The sequence below is a fragment of the Erpetoichthys calabaricus genome, chromosome 2 (assembly GCF_900747795.2).
Source record: "Erpetoichthys calabaricus chromosome 2, fErpCal1.3, whole genome shotgun sequence".
NCBI lineage: Eukaryota > Metazoa > Chordata > Cladistia > Polypteriformes > Polypteridae > Erpetoichthys > Erpetoichthys calabaricus.
Window position 1 is genome coordinate 319,474,596 of NC_041395.2, and position 20,299 is coordinate 319,494,894.

Sequence of the window (20,299 nt, forward strand, 5' to 3'; positions counted from 1 at the left end):
TTGTCATTATGGGGTGTTGTGTGTAGAATTCTGAGGAAAAAAATGAATTTAATCCATTTTGGAATAAGGCTGTAACATAACAAAATGTGGAAAAAGTGATGCGCTGTGAATACTTTCCGGATGCACTGTACAGTGGAACCTCGGGTCACGACCGTAATTTGTTCCAAAACTTTGGTCGTGACCCGAACTAATTCCCCCCCATAGGACTGTATGTAAATACAATTAATCCGTTCCAGACCGTATGAACTGTATGTGAATATATATATATATATATGTATATATAATATATATATATTTTTTTTAAAGATTTTTAAGCACAAATATAGTTAATTACACCATAGAAAGCACATCGTAATAGTAAACTAAATGTTAAAACCTTGAACAACAGATAAAACTAACATTACAAGAGTTCACGCTAATAGCCTTACAACCCCCGATCGCTGTAAACACTTTCTTAAATGAATTTTAAGCACAGGGAAAAAAATGAACATTTGAAAAATCTGTAATTTAATAAACAACCATGAAAAGTAACATTGCAACAAATCACGCTACGAACCACTTGCTGTAAACACTTTTTTTTTTTTAATGAGTTTTAAGCACAGGGAAAAAAATGAATATTTGAAAAAAGAGAAAAGTAACATTGCAACAATTCACGCTACGAACCGAAAAATGAACATTTGAAAAATCCGTAATACAAAAACTAACCATAAACCACCAAGAAAACTAACCTTGCATGAGTCGAGTTCTGGCATGAAGGAAGTGAGGAGGAACTGGGTGGAGAACAATCCGGTCTCGTCGCAGTTGAAGACTTGTTGCGGGATGTAGCCTTCGTCCTCCACTAATTTTGTGAAATTTTTCACGAATTCTTTTGCAGCTTCAGCGTCAGAACTAGCAGCCTCTCCATGCCTTACCACACTATGAATGCCACTTCTCTTGTGAAACTTTTCAAACCATCCTCTACTGGCTTTAAATTCCTCACTTTCGCCACTCGTAGAAGGATAGTTTTGCAGCAAATCGCCATGAATCTTCCTGGCTTTCTTGCATAACATCACCTCGCTTACCCCTGCAAGTTGCTTCTCATTCAGCCACACTAGTAACAGTTTTTCCACCTCTTCCAGCACTTGAGGCCTCTGTTTGGTTAACACTGTAACTCATTTTGCAACATCAGCTGCTTTAATGGCCTCTTTCTGCTTTAGAATAGTCAATATCGTAGATTTTGACTTCTTGTACTCGCCGGCAAGATCAGTAACACGAACGCCACACTCATACTTTTCAATAATTTCTTTCTCTACTTCGATTTCAGTTTTCTTCGAACTATTCTTCTCACCACTCTTTACTTGCTTAGAAGCCATGGTTAACTGCAAAATTAATGCAAAAGCACACAAAATACTGTAGAGCACAAAGAGTTCACAGCACGCATGTCTGACCGAGAACAATGCACAGAGAGAGACTGAACACGTGAGGAACAAATCGGTGCGTATGAACCAAAAGGGAAATGAAATAGAGCACAAATAGTTCACAGCGAAAGCATGTATGTCTGACCAAGAACAATGCAACACGTGCGGAAATCATCAGCGAGTACAAACTGGAAGGGAAACTGTCTTGTTCGTCAACCGAGTGTGTGATTGTGAACCAAGGCAAACTTTTTGGTCGTAAACTGATTTGTACGTGTGCCGAGACATTCATGAACCGAGGTTCCACTGTATAATTATTTATAAGCATCAACTAGACAAGAATATAGTACAGACGCACTGATAAGCTGTGTTCTGATTATTAGTTTAATATAATTACGCTGCGAAAACCAGAAGCGGTGTAGTGTACAAGTCATAGGTGGGGATGAGCAAGAACGCATTCGGATTGTTAACGAAACAAAATTATAAATTGTGAATTAGTTGTTTATCTTCCTAGAACTTATTATCGGTGTAATGTTTCTGTTTATTTTTTTATTGCCTCATAAATATCAACTGCCGTGTCTGATGCAGTCACAGAAGGATCGTCTGAAAATGAGTTTTGAAGCCTTTGTGGATGAAAATCAGAGAATTTGACTTTTTTCATTCATGACTGATATTTTTCCCGAACCCTGCTGCTTACACGTGAAGTGTTCTGAGCCTTTTGGCCAATAATGCCGACCCCAAAAATGTGCTGCCCGGGGCGGACCACCCCCTCCGCCCACCCCTAGCTACGCCACTGAAAAGGGTTAACACCTGAGCAAGTATCCGAATACAAAGGAGTACCCGTTTGTTACCCGTTAGCGACGCCGCCTTACTTGAGCAGCACGACCACCAAGTTATTTGTTTGTTTTGTTCTGCACCGACACAACACGGCGATACTGAGTGCTGCGCCACCATCATATCATGACATTCAGCTTCTTAAAGGTCTTCATGGTCACACGACTGGCAGCCTGGGCACAAAATGTCAGCGACTGCAGCAGAACGACATCAGCAACGGTGCCGATGTGACGTCACTGCCGCAACAAAAATGATTTTAAAAAAAGGAAACAAAGCACAACAACCAATTGCCAAAAAAGTCGTAACACAGAATTATTTCCACTTCAGCTTTTATTGACTGGATTTTGGTCACAGACACGCCGTGTTCACAATCGAATGCAGCCCGGTGGTGTTTATAAAATTCACGTGTAAAACGTGTAAGCGGAGGAACCTGAGACAGAAATAGTCGTTTGCACTTTTATAATGGAGCTTTTCTACGAGGGGGAGTCGCGCTAAAGTTAGACAATGGAGTGAACCTTCACAAAGCTGATCATGTCATTTCTCAATGGAGTCTCCACTCTTCTCAATGTACTTGTGCCACCTGCCTGGATTCCAGCAGAATAAAAAGTTTTGTCTCCTCCTCACAGCCACTCGTGCACTCAAGTTATTGTCAAACACTCCATGCCGAGGGGTACTCCAGTCACTAGTGCCAGTTACTGTGACTTTCTGGAGACCAATGTGAAGCCTGCTATGTAGATAGATAGATAGATACTTTATTAATCCTAATGGGAAATTCACATTCTTCAGCAGCAGCATACTGATACAATAAATAATATTAAATTAAAGAATGATAATAATGCAGGTGAAAAAAACAGACAATAACTATGTATAATGTTAAATATTAACGTTTACCCCCCCTGGTGGAATTAAAGAGTCGCATAGTTTGGGGGAAGAACGATCTCCTCAATCTGTCAGTGGAGCAGGACAGTGACAGCAGTCTGTCACTGAAGCTGCTCTTCTGTCTGGAGATGACATTATTTAGTGGATGCAGTGGATTCCCCATAATTGATAGGAGCCTGCTGAGCGCCCTTCGCTCTGCCACAGATGTTAAACTGTCCAGCTTCATGCCAACAATAGAGCCTGCCTTCCTCACCAGTTTGTCCAGGCGTGAGGCGTCTTTCCTCTTAATGCTGCCTCCCCAGCACACCACTGCGTAGAAGAGGGCGCTCGCCACAACTGTTTGATAGAACATCTGCAGCATCTTATTGCAGATGTTGAAGGAAGCCAGCCTTCTAAGGAAGTATAACCGGCTTTGTCCTTTCTTGCACAGCGCATCAGTATTGGCAGTCCAGTCTAATTTATCATCCAGCTGCACTCCCAGATATTTATAGGTCTGCACCATCTGCACACAGTCACCTTTGATGATCACTGGGTCTATGAGGGGTCTGGGCCTCCTAAAATCCACCACCAGCTCCTTGGTTTTGCTGGTGTTCAGGTGTAGGTGGTTGTATGTGATCCAAATAGTGGGGACTGCGGTCTCGAGGGGTCCTTCTGTGCATGACAATGACACACACTACTAAGAACATCAAGGCTTGTCTGGAGAAACTGAAGTTTGAGGTATTGCCACATCCTCCTCATTTGCCAGATTTGGCACCGTGTGATTTCCACTTTTTAGGACCACTAAAGAAACATCTGGGTGGTCGTCAATTCAAGACAGATGACGATGTGAAGAAAGCGGTACATGAGTGGCTGAGAGGACGAGACAAAACTTTTTATTCTGCTGGCACTGCCAGGCGGGTGGCACAAGTGCATTGAGAAGGGTGGAGACCACATTGAGAAATGCCACGATCAGTTTTGTGAAGGTTCTCATTTTCTAACTTTAGCGCGACTCTCCCTCGTCTTTTGTTTTCTGTCCAATTCTCTAACAGGGGTCTTTTTTTGCCTCTTTCAGGCTAACCACATCTCGTCCAGTGGTCCAGTGGTTGAGGTGACCTGTCCCCATTGGTCACCCCCTAGTGACTATCCGCTGTGGTCCGCATCATCAGACTCTGGAATGCTGGGATGTTATCACATGACTGATTCGAGACGGGCCTCCACCAACTCAGGACCTCCACATGACGACTGGAGCCGCTGGCCATTGACCTCCTGATACAACAATATGAACAAAATATTCTGAAACCTGCTTAATCCAATTCGGGGGCTTGGAGAGGAGGGAGTGTTCCAAAGTTTACAAATGTAATAAGTTCTACAAATCATACTTTTCAAACAGAAGCTTGGGAAACAGGGGTCTCCCCGGCAATCGTAAACCCCTTCTCAACTCCTGGTGAAAATCAAAGGTGGTGGGCGGCTGCCCCCCGAACCTCCAAGCTACACACATGCAAGTCGTTTTTATTTTTTTTGCTAACAAGACGTCAGTCAGGAAATGTGAAGGGCGTGAAATGTGAGGGGGGCAGCACGGTGGTCCTTACAGCTCCACACACTTAGGCTCAGAGCAGTGGCGTAACTAGAATAGGACAGACCCCAAAGCAAAAAATAAATAAATAAATTAGGCCCCTCAATTATGAAATGACCACCATCAACAAGAATTTTCAAGCATATCGGCTACAAGAAAGATTAATAATCCTAATTCAGCTTTATGGAGTTGTGTTCATTCCAGCGTCAACTAGGCAAGCATGTTAATAATAAAGCTTTATAAAATGCCACCCATGCAGTCAGCATGGGACCACCCCAGCCTCATGGGCCCTGGCACAGATGCCCACCCTGCACTGCCTACTGTTACACCACCGCCCCCCATCCTCCAGCTCTCCTCCCACTTGTGTGTGATGCAGTGGTGCCCATGGTGACTCCCACCCTTCACCCATCGCTGCCAACACAGGCTTTGACCCCCCACAAGTACCAAACTGGGTGCTTCAGGCTAAGGACAAATGGCTACATACCCTAAATCCGAGGTCTCCAGGTTCAGTCCTGGGGTACCGCAGTGGCTGTGGGTTTTCATTCTAAGCAGTTTCACAAATAAATGGTTTGGTCTTCCTTCTAAACGATCCAACTATTTAATTAGACATTTTCTATAATTTTGCATTCAGAAATAAGTACTAATATATTTATATGTAATCAAAATCCAGACATTTGTATTTTTGGCCATATCTTTAAATGTTAATTTTCATTTCCCATATTCTTTTTAGGTCATCTTTTTGTGCAGAGTTTGACGATTAGTGATGATCAGTACAGACACTGAATACTAAAGGAGGGCAGCTACGTCTGTAGAACGTTCACTTGTGAGTTAATGCCCCTTAATAAAAGGAGATGTGTGTGTGTGTCTGTCTGTGTCCATCCGGTTTGCTTTGTCTCCGTCTTTCCAACAGTTGGGGTGCATCACAAACATTAGTAGCAATAAAATGTATTTGCATTTTTCATTCCAATAGATGGCACATCACAAACATTTACACTGTGTTAACTAATCCCATACCAAATGGAATATGAGACGTATGTGCTGCATTTGTCATTCCAACAGATGGTGCATCACTAACATTAACACTACTTTTTTAAGAGTCCAATACCAAATGGCATATAACAGAGACATATGCATTGCATTTATCATTCCAACAGACGGCGCATTCCAAACATTTGTAATAATAAAATGCATTGCATTTGTCATTCCAACAGATGGCGCATCACAAATATTAGTAGCAATAAAATGTATTGTACTTTTCATTCCAACAGATGGTGCATCACAAACATTTAAACTGTGTTAACGAATCCCATACCAAATGGCATATGAGACGTATGTGCTTCATTTGTCATTCCAACAGATGGCACATCACTAACATTAACACTACATTTAAGAGTCCCATACCAAATATAACAGACATATACATTGCATTTATCATTCCAACAGATGGTGCATCTCAAACATTTGTAATAATAAAATGCATTGCATTTGTCATTCCAGCAGATCACTAACATTAAAGCTGCTTTTAAGTGTTCCATACCAAATGGCATATACAGTAGCAGAAATCTGCATTGTATTTATCATTCCAACAGATGGCGCATTACAAACATTAACTCTGCTTTTACAAGTCCCATACCAAACAGCATATAACTGAGATATATGCATTGTATTTGTCACTCCAACAAATACTACAGATGTTTGTGATGTGCCATGTGTTGAAATGACAAATGTGATACATTTTATTACCACATGCATTGCAAAATACATTCCAACAGATGGTGCAATGCAAATGTTAATATTGAGTTCCATGTTGATTTAGATGTAAACCCGTCTTAGATGGGTAGCACAACTAGTTAATAAGAAAGGCTTAAATAACCTGAACATGAAGAGCAAAATCTTAAAATCAAAGAAAAAGAACAATAAAGAAAGTCATATACACACACACACAAACACACACACACAAGTACTCACTGCATTCCCCTAAACATGTAGTAAAACTGTTTTGAAATTTCAGGATTGACGCAAAAAAAGTCAGAAACTGGGAGATAAAGGCTAGTTTAATAAAGGAAGGAGCCCAGTTAGAAGCAGAAGGTGGCTGGGATGAGCAGTTGCAGTTAAGGTGGTCCGCAGGACTCCACTTGAGGACCACTCAGTTCAGCCTTTTATGACTAATTAGCACACATTGAAGTGTAACATGCAGTGCCATTTGCACCCGTGTCTGCACTGCTCATCATGGATTGCTCCTTAAATTGTATCCACATACTGACAAACTCCAGAGGAATGAGATGAATTGAAATTAAGAATAGTAAAAGAATGTTAAAAATGTTTAAAACTACGACATTTCTGGCCAGTAACCCACCTGGCAGGTCCTGGGCAACGCTGCCTGCTGACTTAGATGGCACAGAGAGCTGGACTTCTGCTCAGTTTCTTTTACATGCAAATGTCCCATCAGATCACCTTGTGTTTGTCACATCCAAATTACATGTTGAGGGGAGTGCAGAGTGTTTTATCTCAAACGGGGGTCCTATCCTAGTGGGGGCTCTAAGTCTTGATTGATGGCCTTGTTGTTCTTTATTTATGTTAATGTTACTGTTGCTAATTATCTGCTGTATTTTCTGTTCCATGTGGTACCCCAAGAGGTGGGAGCTGCTCCACAAATCTGGAGGGTCTCCCGCAGTTCCTTGTGGTTCATGGTGAGTCTGTGTGTTGTGACCCTGCTGTTGGAATGTCTTTGCTATGGATTTGCCTTTGTGCTCCACGGAGCTTTCTAGCAGAATGTGGAAATAAGCCTTTTTACTTTATGAAGATTCTGCTTAGCTCTTTTTGTATCTTGCCGGGGTTTGTGATGGGGTTTCCCCCTTTAGTGAGCATTTTTATTAGTGCTTTTTCTGAATGGTGAATAAGAAAAGAAGAAAGGCCAGCCACACTATAAGTGGGTCCCCCTGATCTGTGAAACTGGTTAGAATAAGAGCCTGTACCCACGGTGGTACCCCAGGGCTAAACCTGAGGACCAGTAAGCCAGCATGCAAGTCCAGGGAAAGGCTGCATACTGGCTTAGATGGTACTGAGAGTTGGACATCTAGTCACAGTGCCCCCCGATGGAGACTAAGGGTGGCTAACAGTAAGGGAGTGGCACCCAGTAACTTATAATGTGTGTGACCAGGTGTGAAAAGATGGTTTCACGTCAGGCTTTGGAATGAGCTCGTCAGATAACACAGCCTGGTCAGGGCCCACTCGGCGGGAGAAGCCCTTGGACTTCACACGGCAACACTGTTGGGAATTCTGTCCGGCGACAGGTAGTAATAGGGAAGCTTTTTGTTTTTGTTCCTGTCCTTTATGAGGCTCGTGATCTCGTCCAGTTTCTTCCTAAAGTTGACTGTCGCCTGTTTCACTTGCTTCTCAGTGAAGTGCTCGTCTGTGTACATGCCGAGGAAAAGCTGTGGAGAGAAGGCAGCTGGTAAGATCTGGGCACTGGACCCCTGCCAGGAAACACAGTCAGTGCCAGCCGAAGTGGTGTGCACACACCTTCAGGAGGGATGGGCTGGTGCCAGCGCCTACTGGATGGCACTGGGCCTGCTGCTTGGGTGGGCTGATCTCACTGTGCCTCATATGCCCAAACACTTTGGCATCTCCAAAGACTCCGTGGAGCTGGAGGAGTTGGGGACAACGACAAGCCCGACTCACATGAGGGCTCCATGAACCCAAGGGTGCAGCTCCACCACCACCTCCCCTAAATAGCAGGTCCCCTCCAATACCAAAGGGTTCAAGGGCGGCCCACCGGCTCACTAGGACTCACCTCGTTCTCCTGGAACTGGCTCAGAGCCCACACGGCCCCCAGGTGCCAGCAGGAACGTCCCCGGTCAGGAAGGCTCTCAATGATGTACTCGATGGTCACCATGCCCTTTTCTTCAGGTGGTGGACGCCGCATCGTTGGAGGAGAGTTGGGAATCCATGAACACCAGTCATACTGCGTGAGGAGCAAAAAAGAACACAATTGGGGTCAGGCCATTGAGAGGGGTCACCTCACAGTCCCAATTCAGTGGGGCAGCCTGGCCTGGCAGGAAGAAACCCTGGATGGGGGGGGGGGGGTGCCAGTCTGTCACAGGACCCACTTCAGAGTCGTCCCTGTTATCTTGGGGATGGGGAAGGAAAACCAGAGAGACGACAAGTGGCTGTGGGATTTGAACGCAGGACAGGGGGTCAGTGAGGGTAGGGGGGCACTGATGTCTGTACCACAGTACTGCCCTGCAACAGCTGTGGATTGTAACAGAGTTGGGGATTCAGCAGCCTCACACCAAAAAGTATAAATCACCAAGTCATCTGAAGTCGGTTTATGTTATATAGCGACGTTCATCAATAAAAAGCACAAAGTAAATGTGAATATGCAGCAGTCGGGGGTCTATGAGGCTGGCCTGTATGGCTGGTGACCACCATTGAGGGGTTTTGGTGTATTGCTTTCCTGTTTGTTGTTCAGTTCGTATTTGATACTGCAGGGTGCCTTGTGCTGGTGCCACTGTAGTAACTAACTGATTGATCACATCAGCAAGTTGTGTCACACACACGTGTGCCAGAGGGTGGCCTGCCAGGCCCACCTAAGATATTTTGTAGCACCCCGCCCTGGGATGAGAGGGGGCGTGGTCACTAACCGTCTCTTTTTTTCCCCTTCAAGCCCCGCCCCTTCTAGTCCGGCCCACAGGAAGTTGGTGTTTCATTGGGACGACTCCTGACCAGCCCTACCCAGGAACGCCACTAGAGGGCAATAAGAGGCTTCTGACAGATTGTTTACTGCAGTGCCCTCATTTTTACATTTTTGTTCAGTTGAAACGGTTGGCACCCCAACTGTTTTGGCACTCTGTCTGCCTTCTCACACACCCCACTACAGTTGCTGTCACTGCGCTTAGAGTGCTGCCAGCCGTCTTGCTCTTCCTGCCACTCTGTTGGCAGAGGCTCAAGCCCAGAGTCTCGCCACCGACACCAGGAATCAGCAGTGTATTCATCATGGAAAGGCGCTATAAAGAAACTAATTGCTTCCATTTCACTCTCCCCGGGATTGAGAGGGGGCTTCCTTGGCCAGAGGCCACTTTGATTGATGCTGTGCTCTGCTGTTGCGTTTCAAAGGGTTGTGGAAGGACATCATAGACGCGGCGCGACAGTGAAGATGAACATCATGAACACGTTACACGGCTCCACGAAGGAACACGCGCCAAGTGTGCCACCTCTAGTGCTGCTTTTATAATAAGGCGCCTTGAAGGTCCACTTTGTGTGTCTCTTTATATCTCAAGTCGCAGTACATCACTGAATGTCGACTTTCACGCCAGGCAGCGTCTCAATCTGAGGTTTACACCCCGGGTGCCCCCAGGTTTGCCCCTCTTATTTCTCTGTTTTCAGGCAGTGTGGCTCCCTAGTAGCTGAGATGGGACAGCAGAGCTGAAAGATGTTGAGTTTCACCTCCATTACTGGCTCGCTGTATGGCCCTAAGTGAGACGAGACGCCCGTCACCCTTCAGATGGCACAGATATGCCTACAATTCCACTCGGCATTTGGAATTTGTAAGTCATTTGGGTAAACTTTGTACCCTTGATGTAAATTTGGAGTCACAAGCATTGCATGCAGCCATCCATAACCCACTTAATCCATTTCCAGGGTCTGAAGGACCTCAGCAGCATTGGGGGGCACACTCCTGCACACACCCAGTTTGGGGTCTTCAGTTAACCAACATGTCTTGGAAATGCTGTCCTATGGACACAGGGAGAACGTGCAGAACATGTGGGCATCTGGAAGCTGTGTGCCAGTGGAGCTGAGTGGCACTTGTGCCATCGATGTTTAATATTATTGAGTGTTTCTCAGATGACTTACAAAGAAAATCAGGACCCTGCGGAGAACAGCCTGGCAAAGGAGAAGTCGGTCCTTCGCAGCGGCACAATTCATACAGAGAGCCGACTTTCATGCCAGGGTTGGACAGGGCGATTCTGAAGTGTTGAGTTTCGAGACGCTCGGGCACTCTTAGGGGTGTAGTATGGGGAGGGTGGGCACCGGACCTTAAAGCAGCAACTTTTATGCTTTAAAAAAAAAAAAAAGGAACATGCCTGCTTTGCCGTGTGACCCGAGTGCTTCTGCGGTGGTCTGGATTTTCTCCTCTCCACATCTTATTTTTAGGTTGACCACAGAAGTCTACTTGGCTGGCAGAAGCAGAAGGAAGCTCAAAAAAAGAGTCGCTCCTTCCGGCGCTGCTTCCGCATGGCTTTGTGCACTGAATGACAGATCTGATGGGTCAGGCCTGACCCCCTTAATACTCCTGGGGGGCAGACCTGCTCTAATGCTGTGCTTTTCTTAGTGACCAGACCAGTGGCAGGGTCACCTGTTCGTTACGGGCATTAACACCTGTTAAGGGGCACTCCTCACCTCCAGGTGGCTGTAGAGACCCCATAAGGCAGCAGTCAATGCTCTGCAATGAGGGGGACAAGAGTGCAATTTAAAACCACCATACAGTCAGATGAAGCCGAGAAGTCACAGGACTGGAGACCCCGAGAAGAATGGCAGGTGGGATAAGGATAGTGAGGAAGTGCGACTAGTGGCCAAGGTGACACCAGTTCAATAATAACGCATGCTGACTCCCTGTGTGACCCTGAGAGTGACACTCGGATCTGAACAATGGGGACAGTTCCACTGTTTCCGGGCAGCGACATTGGAGTTCACCACAAAAAGGACAAAAACAAACACAAGTGGACCTCCTTGACCGGAGCCCCCAGAGGACACGTGACACACAGGACGTGCAAGCGGACAACCCTCAGGATGAGCACATTCAACACCTCCAAGGGTGCTTCTTGTGAATGGGGGGGTGGCTGCTTGACCCCGAGGGTCAAACTTCATTACGGGTGCAGGAGATGCGCTGGATCTTGCTGTGAATGTGCACCCCCTAGAGGCCAAACATCCCCCGAGTCTATAAGATGATGTTGTCACATGACACCTGCCGTGAAAGGACATGGAGTTCAGAGGGTCATTGGTGGGTGTAAACCACACACACCTCTAGTGCAATGGCTGATGATGACACCTTCATCAAGACCCTTCATGACGGAGCAGACCAATGGGGAGAATACTAGTGACGTATCGAGGACTGCGGCGACCATAACTGTGCAGGAACTGAACAGACATGTGAATGAACAATAAAGAACAACACCGGAAGGACCTTGAGGGACTTGGAAAAGAAATCTGTTTAAAGTGCAGAATATCGACACGCTGTGCAAATTCTTAGGTCCACTAGACTAAAACTGAGTAGGAACCCCTGTTACTCTCAAAGCAGCCCTAGTTCTCCATCACATGGATTTCATGAGATGTTGGAAACATTCCTTTCAGATTCTGGTCCATGTTGACGTGACTGCAGATCTGTCCGCTGCTCATTCATGCAGCGAATCTCCCACTCCACCGATCCCATGACTTGGAAGGCCACCAAAGAACACTGAACTCAACGTCATGGTCATGAAGCCAGCTGCCTTGTGACATGGCACATCATCATGCTGGAAGTAGCCATTAGAAGGTTGTGGCCATGAGGAGACGCACATGGTCACTAACAAGACTCAAATAGGCCGTGGCATTCAAACAATGACTGATTGGCAGTAACACCTCAAAGTGTGCCACAGAACATTCTCCACAAGGCTGAGAGGGTGCGTGGATTCATGTTGTTGGCACCAAATTCTGAGCCCACCATTCGTGGGCCTCAGCAGAAATTGAGATTCTTCAGACTAGGCTGCGTTTATTTCCCACTCTTCAGTTGACCAGGCAACCTTGGCTGACAGGAGTGGAACCTGACGTGGTCTCCTGCTGTAGTAGCCCATCCACCTCATGGCTTCGACGTGTTGTGCATTCTGAGATGCTTTTCTGTTGTACAGAGTGGTGATCTGAAGCCTTTCTGTCAGCTCGACCAGTCTGGCCAGCCATCTTCCTCTGAGCTCCCTGTCTCTGTCCACAGACCTACAGATGTCGCACTCAAACCAGCCAGCCTGGCATCCCCAATTGTGCCACTGCCGTGATCATGGAGGCCACCCTCAGGTTTGATGTGAACACTCACTGATGCTCCTAACTTATGGTGCTGTGATTTGACGCATTGGGCTGCTGCCACGCGATGACGGCTTGAACGCGCTGTTGTCTGTCAAAGTTTGTATACAAGTTGATAAATGTTTTGTATGTCTTTATTTATAACTTGGACAAAGCAAATGTAATATTAGTGTTACATTATTGATAATAACAGCAATGGTTTCATGTTTAACTAAACTTCCCCCACCCAAGTCTTTGTCATTTTACGACAGGGTCGGTTGAAGTGCCCACAACCAGTTTGGCCAGTGGTGCTCTGCTGGACTCTCTCAATCAGCCCCCTCAGGAAAGTCAATCTACCGAGCTGGCAAGAATCAGCTCAACAAATGGTTTTGATGGCAGGTGTGAAAGGTCCTGTGTGCCCCCATTGGTCTGAAGTATGGCTGTTTGGGATTGGCTTGAATCAGAGGCCATTCTGCAGCATGACGCCCTATTGGCTGTAGGATTTGGACAAAGAAAGCATACATTCGCTTGCTTTACCCCTCTCTCTCTCTCTCTCTCTCTCTCTCTCTCTCACCATCCTGATGAAGGAGCATCTCACACATCATGAACTGAAAAGAAGACCACACTGAGAAGCACAACTCGGCGGCCACATTGAGACAGGCATGCGGCCTGTCCTGAAGAAAGCCATTTAATGAGGACTCAACTAGAGACATTTAAAGTAATAAACAAGTCTGTGTGCCGCCTGAAACTAAACATCAGCATTTATCAGGTTGTATGGTTGCCAGTTTTCACTTGTACTTTGCTTATTGTTCTTATTTTATGAATATTATCAACAATACATTACTTAAAGTGTAACTAAACTCCTGCTTGTCTTTTACTCTGTGTAACTGCCTGAGGTTATCGATGTAGAAGGGAAGTGGGGGAGATGTTATAAAGTACAATACCTTATAAACACTGGGACGTCTGAGGTATTCTGACAAAGGCTACACATTAAAGAATACAAAGAGGGGAAAGTCGAGTAACAGAGAACTCTACCAGGACAAGACAGTGCCACGGGGGTCCTCGTCATTTGTCCAGTGTGTAGATGACAGCAATGGCGATGTAATCAAACATGCAACTAATAACATAACGTACAATAAACACGCATCCTAATAGATACAAACACAGCTGAGGAATAAAAACTGAATGGTGGAAGAGCCAACTGCTTTTTAAAACAATCTGGTCCAGTATTCTTCCTCCAGGATAAAGATATTGTGTTGATTATTATTCCTCCGGAAATATTTTTGTATATGAGATATTAATAAGATAAAAAAAAATATCAGCGGAACTCAAACCACAACACCACTGACTTGTGGTCGGACCGCTGCCACCTGCGCCAGTCTGCACCCCCCGTTTCTAACCATGAAACATGAAAATTAGCGGGATTCTGTACAATTTATTTACAATTAAATCAACTTCTAGTTGTATGGTCCTTGAGAATATCAGGGTGATCCATTACTGACAACTGTTTGGTATTTTTTATGTTGAGGTGTTTCTTCACAAACATGCGATGTGTGCATCTGCCATGCAAAATGGTGCTCAAAAGTTAAGCATTTTATATAAATCTAAAAAATATCTACTGCCGTTTTAGAATTGTGGCAAAGGAGCACAAAGCCCCAGCAGAAAATAAAAGTAAAAAAAAATTACCAAATAACTCCATTTTAGTTATGTAAGTATAAAGTCTTTATATATTGTACATTTATATATCTAAGGCTACGTGTCCCTCATTGACACACAGACTGACTGACAAGAAAAATCTTAGCAGTTAAGGAACAGTCAGTGGCGTCGGGGTCAAGTCGGCTTTATCCTTGTTTTATATGTTGTTCTGGTCTATGTTTTAAATACAGCAATACAGTCAGATAGATAGACTGAAAAGGCTCATTTATACTAGATAATAGATAGATAGATAAGGCAATATATAATAGATAGATGTGAAAGGCACTATATAATAGATAGATAAGGCAGTGTATAATAGATAGATAGATGTGAGAGGCACTATATAATATATAAGGCAGTATATAATAGATAGATAATGAAAGGCACTATATAACAGATAAGAAAACATCTGTACAAACTACTTGGAATATGTCGTACAAATACACACACATACACCACCCACCGGTCAAAAGATTTAGAACACCTCAGTTTATCTTCAAATGTAATCAGCTGAAATGCAATGAATGGCCTAAAACCATGAAAAGATGAGCAGTAAACTACCAGAGGTTTAAATTTAAAGTTTAGGTTATCTAAAACTGAATAAAAGTCAATTTCAGAATATTACGGATGGGCCTCCTTCAGGGAACAACTAACGGGTTACCACCTACAGATGTTCTGCAGCAATTCAAGTAAATGAAGCCTTGCAAGTGGAAGCAAACAATTTGCACAGGTGTCCCAAGTTCTGTCGATTACTTAAAAACCCTCTATCTGCCTTAAAGGGTGGGAGATCAGCTGCAGGTGTTACTGAGGTGGTCAGCGGATCACACATGCAGACACTTGTGGTCTGTCTGACTGCCTCATTGGCACTCCGCATCACGTAATTAAGCACTGGTGCCCACCAATACTTAAGAAAATGCAGCTGAACAATAAGGGAGGAGGACAAGGAGAGAGTGGGCTTCAAGGCAAGTTTGGTGGTGCAAGCAAGAGTGGGAGAGAAGAGAGGGGACAGGGTGGTCTGGCCCCTGTGAAGGAGTGAAGGCAATGGCACACCGAGGGGTGTCCCCGCCAAGCAGGGACTTGAGTGGACATGGAGTCAATGTGGCATACAGGATGACGGAGGGCCGGCGGGGTGTGTCTCGGCCAAAGAAGGCTGATGGGATGGCAGTCGATTGATGGCGGCTGCAGCTGTTGGGATGGCTTCCAGCTGAGCGGACTCAGCGGTGTGAGTGGGAGAGACAGAGACGGAGAGAGCCGCGCTTGTCTCACAGAGGAGACTAACCAGATGCCTTTCCACATTCCAAAAGGGATATTAAAATATTTATGGATTGTTTTTAACCTTCACAATGGCAGAGCTTTATCTTTATGGAGTATTTAATGTTGTATTCACTTCCTGCACTGTACTTTATTATTTTACTTTTGGTTTTAATAAATATGCACTTCGCACTTTTCTGAACCTGGTTGTTACCTCTCACTCACTGCTGTGCCCATCTTGGTCACAAACTACTAGGGGGTCGTCTGGATAGTTTTATGACGAGTGTGCCACCCAGACATTGACCCCTGACAATCATGGAGCATAACAGAGGTAAGCAACCATGAATCAATAAATGCAAACATGGTGAAATGGAGATGCAGGAGAATCCAGACAGAGGGTCACAGAGTGGAACAGGAAGTCAAAAGTCAGCAGCATCAAAAGAGCCCCTGAAATATTAAAATTAGTGGAGTAATTGGGAATAAGCACTGAGGCTGGAATGATCATAAACGGCAAATTATCAGGCCACTCAAGTCCATTAGAAGGCCAAAGAGAGGTTGCATTACAGGAGTTTGGCCAAAAGCGAAGTGAATGTGCAGGAGGTGGTGAAAAGCGGAGGGTCGGAGGAGACAAATATTAGAGGAGGTAGGAGAACTCCCACTGATACATGATATCTCAAGTCAGAATCCGAGCCTGTCTTCTTTTGGTGTTTTACCTACTAATGATAAACAAGGTTATGCTATAAACTCCCAAGTTTATATGATTCAGACTTTTTATATACAGGGCCTTTATAATGATTTTATAATACACTGTTAACAAAGATAGCGGTCATCAAAGAAGGCTGCCGGATTTCACAAGCACATTACAGACTACTCCTACAACACCTCACCCAGTATTGGTTGGTCCATTTCTACCAAGCACATCACCACCAATATAACCCCTCCCCCCCCAAATAACTATGAACTTCTGTGAATACTGTTCCTCTGATTGGGAAATTAATGTTTGATTAGCATGAGGAGGTGGGGCTAGGCAGTTCAGTTTTGAGAGTATTGGTCTGAATGACTGAGGCCCACCAGAGTGTACAACCTAAAGAGCAAAGTCCTTACATGGATTACTTTATTTAAATATGATGAACAGCAAATATGCACTGTATAAATTTACAATGGGGTACCCAAAAATAACCGGAATCTGTACCTGGCACGCAATCTCGACTAAGTTGTGAATTTTGCTGCTAGATGTACCATACTTACAGTATTCTGTGGCAGTCTGCCAAGTGGCATTGCTCTGTATTGTTCGTACGGCAATCTGTGTTGGTTTTTCTTGGTGCTTAATAAACGTGTTCTACGATTTTTGAGGTGGGTGATCATAAAGAACAGCGAGTCTGCGTTAAATTTTGTTTTCTCTTACGGAAAAACAGCTGCTGAAACTGTAGTGATGCTTGAAACTGCCTTTAAAGAGGAAGCTTAAAGTCTACGAGTGGTTTTCGCGTTTCAAACGAGGGAAAATGTCACTTGAAGACCAACCAAGATCTGGCCACAATTCGGAATGATGAAAATCTTGAAAAAGTTCACAATGCAATATACGGAGATCGCCGTCGGACTATTGAAGAGATTACTGAATTGACTTGTGTGTCTTAGAGTTCTTGCCACCTTCCCTTCTCGCCTGATCTTTGCTCCTTGTTCCTGCATATGAAAAAAGAACTCAAAGGAAAGCGTTTTTGTACCGTGGAGGAAGTCAAAGAAAAATCGCTGCAGGGATTGGACAACGTTCCTCTTCATCAATTCCAAAAATGTTTCCACCAGTGGGAACACCGTTGGGACAAGTGCATTCATTCACATGGAGAATACTTTGAAGGAGACTCAAGTTACAGTAAGTAAAAATTCTTAAAACAATTTTTTTTTTCATTCCGATTATTTTTTGGTATCCCCTCGTATATGATAAGAGCCCATTTGTTATGTGTCTTTTTCCTCATTTTTGCTCAAGACTAAACAGGTTTAATTCTCTCAGTCTGTCACAGTAGGACATGTCCTGAAGTCCCATGATGCACTTGGTTGTTCTCCTCTGTCTTTCTTGTACCGTGGTGACCAGAACTGCACACAACACTCCAGATGAGGACTCCTTGACTTACATTCAACAGATTTTATGATAAAACTTAACATTTTTTTTTCATTTTTTAATCGCTTCTGTGAACTGCTTATTTGATGAAAATATTCTGTCTATATCTAAAGTTAAACAACACAACAGAAAGTCAGTGAAGGTCTGTGTCGGCGTAGAAAGAAAAACCTTCAAGGTTGTTTCTTTGATGAAAAGAATAAAAGGTAAGAGCTGTAACGTGACGACGGTGTAGCCTTTTTCAGGTGCGTCACCGACATGTCGTGTCTCTTAAGAGCCCGCCATGTAACATGACGCTTTAACTCAGGAGTGTAGGGAGAGTTGGTGGACTTGGGCTGTGCTGTTGTGTCTTGTCACACACATGCGCCTTGGGGACAGCTTAAAGACTTTGATGGTGGTTAATTCCTCACCCATCCACAGGGTGGCACTGTATTCTAATGCCTCTTCTCTTCCTCCCACTACAGACCAGATGATTGACAGCCTCACCGCCTCTGACATCACTTCCGGTGTCTGTCCACCTGGACCTTCCTCTTTCTGTCTGGCTGGCATTTAACTGGAAGCGTCACCATCTTTGATAGTCTGATCTGAAACTCGCGTCCTTAGGGATGTTCTTTTGTTGAAAACGTGCATTTATTGTTTTGCCTTTACAATATATGGGGTCACGGTGTCGCCACACATCTTTATCTTGTCCTCCCTTTTTACCTCTTGCCCTGGTCCTGTATTATTTATGTACTGTTATTTGTTGCATTGTGGTCCTGAGGAGCTTATTTTGTGCTGTTGTAACATCGTGTATGGAAGCTATGACCAAACTCACTGGCCTTGGACTTTCCCACCAGATTAAGGACTTTTTGAACAAACTGCCCCCAGACATTCATTGAATGCCGCAATTGGCTATAGTCAGTTCCCAGTGCAATTTACCAGCACGCCGGAGCTGATCAGTCAGTGCCGTACGTTCGTTGAGCAGCCAGCTCATGACCACTGGCGCCCCCTAGAGAATCACCATCACCATCCCTGGGATTCAGCCGCCCCACCTGACTTGCCTGCATGCATCAGTGTTGGCCTCAGTGTGCTTACGTGCAGCCAGTTCAAGAGCAGTTGACTCGGTGATTTACTGAATTTCATCAATGACATCAGTTGCACCTCGTACATATAATAATAGAATGTTGCAGTAGATTTTTTTATAGTTTTTACAGTTCATTAGCAGTGTGTAAAATGATCAGTGTTGCAGTAATTGTGATGCTCTTTGCATGGAAAAAAATGTGCTCCATTAAAATTTCACGTTTTCTTGGTGAATTGTGACGTTTCATTAAAAAGTGCAGCAAAAAAGTTTTTGGCATCTGCGGGTGCACTAACCCCCAAGTATGTGGCAGTTTAAAGGTTAAGTTCCTGGGCATGCTGGTAGATAAGGGGCTTTTCTGGACTACTAACACCATCACAGTAGTGAAAAAGACACAGCAGAGAGTGGGAGGAAATACTGGACTCCTTCTACGGCTGCTCTGTTGAAAGTGTGAGGACATGTGGCATTTCTGTGTGGTTTGCCAGTTACACAGCACCAGACAGGAGACCCCTAAGAAGACCCATCAACACTGACCAGAGGATGACCAGCTGCTCACTGGAGGACCTATTGAGCAGTCACCGTCTCAGCCGAGCCACCAACCAAACTAGAAGACATATCCCACCCTGGACATCATCTGTTTGGCCGTCTGCCCTCGGGACTAACAGATCTAACAACTTGTTTTATCCTGGAGCTATAAGTGAACTGAACAAGAGAGACAGCATCAACAACAATCTGCTTCAATCAAAGGGGATCATCATCAGTAAACCAGAGGAAGCACAATTTCAGGACAAATAGCCCAAAACAAAGGGTCCCCCCCCCCCCCCATATATATGACAGCTTTAAAAAAGGCCCACCCAATGTGGCAACTATGTTATCAAGTCCAAATATATTCTTTGCTAAGGTGACCAAAAGCTTTAACATCAAGTGGCATGAAGACAATCATAAGATAAGGACGACTAAACTCTTCACAAAGGACATGAAATACGAGAAGTTGAAGAAGAAGAGAAACACGAGGACTAAGAAAAAAATCAAATATGACAAAGTATGAACAATGGTGGATTGAAGACATGCCACTTAAATATTATTCCTGATAAGAAAAGTCATTGCCTTGCAACCAGAGAGGCTGCTTGTTGGTAAGTAGGGACGCTTCAGAGCCAGCGTGTCACACACACTGACAGGAAAAAGGAAGAAGAAATGACAGCATAGGGGCTTCACCCTCTTGACGTTGGTGACTATAAGCCACACGGGTGAAGCTCCATCCCTACCACTGACTCTTCACGTGGTCTCGAGTGGTCCTGCTGGCACAACAGTAAAGTTGTATTTGGTGTCAGATCAAAATATGAGCTGAAGGGTCCGCTCTGTAAAACCCGAGAAGCGAATGTCCTACCTGTCCAAAATTGACAGCTGCATGCTGTGCAGATGCAGTGAAGACCACCACAGTCAGGTACTCGTTTAGCTGGTCTATGGTGCTGATCGTCTTTGGAAAGCCTAGAAGAAAA

General features: G+C 44.6%; 1 protein-coding gene across 1 annotated transcript in view; it reads right to left on the reverse strand.

Annotated features, from left to right (window-relative positions):
• Window positions 1–2,614: 2,614 nt before the first annotated feature.
• Window positions 2,615–20,299, reverse strand: part of alox5a (arachidonate 5-lipoxygenase a) — an 82,289-nt gene continuing 64,604 nt past the window's right edge. The window contains exons 12-14 of the mRNA XM_028795938.2: window positions 20,188–20,288; window positions 8,453–8,623; window positions 2,615–8,093 (exon numbers count right to left, since the gene is read on the reverse strand). Coding sequence (XP_028651771.1) covers window positions 7,914–8,093; window positions 8,453–8,623; window positions 20,188–20,288 — 452 coding nt within the window. The 3' untranslated portion in view covers window positions 2,615–7,913. The remainder of the gene's footprint in view (window positions 8,094–8,452; window positions 8,624–20,187; window positions 20,289–20,299) is intronic.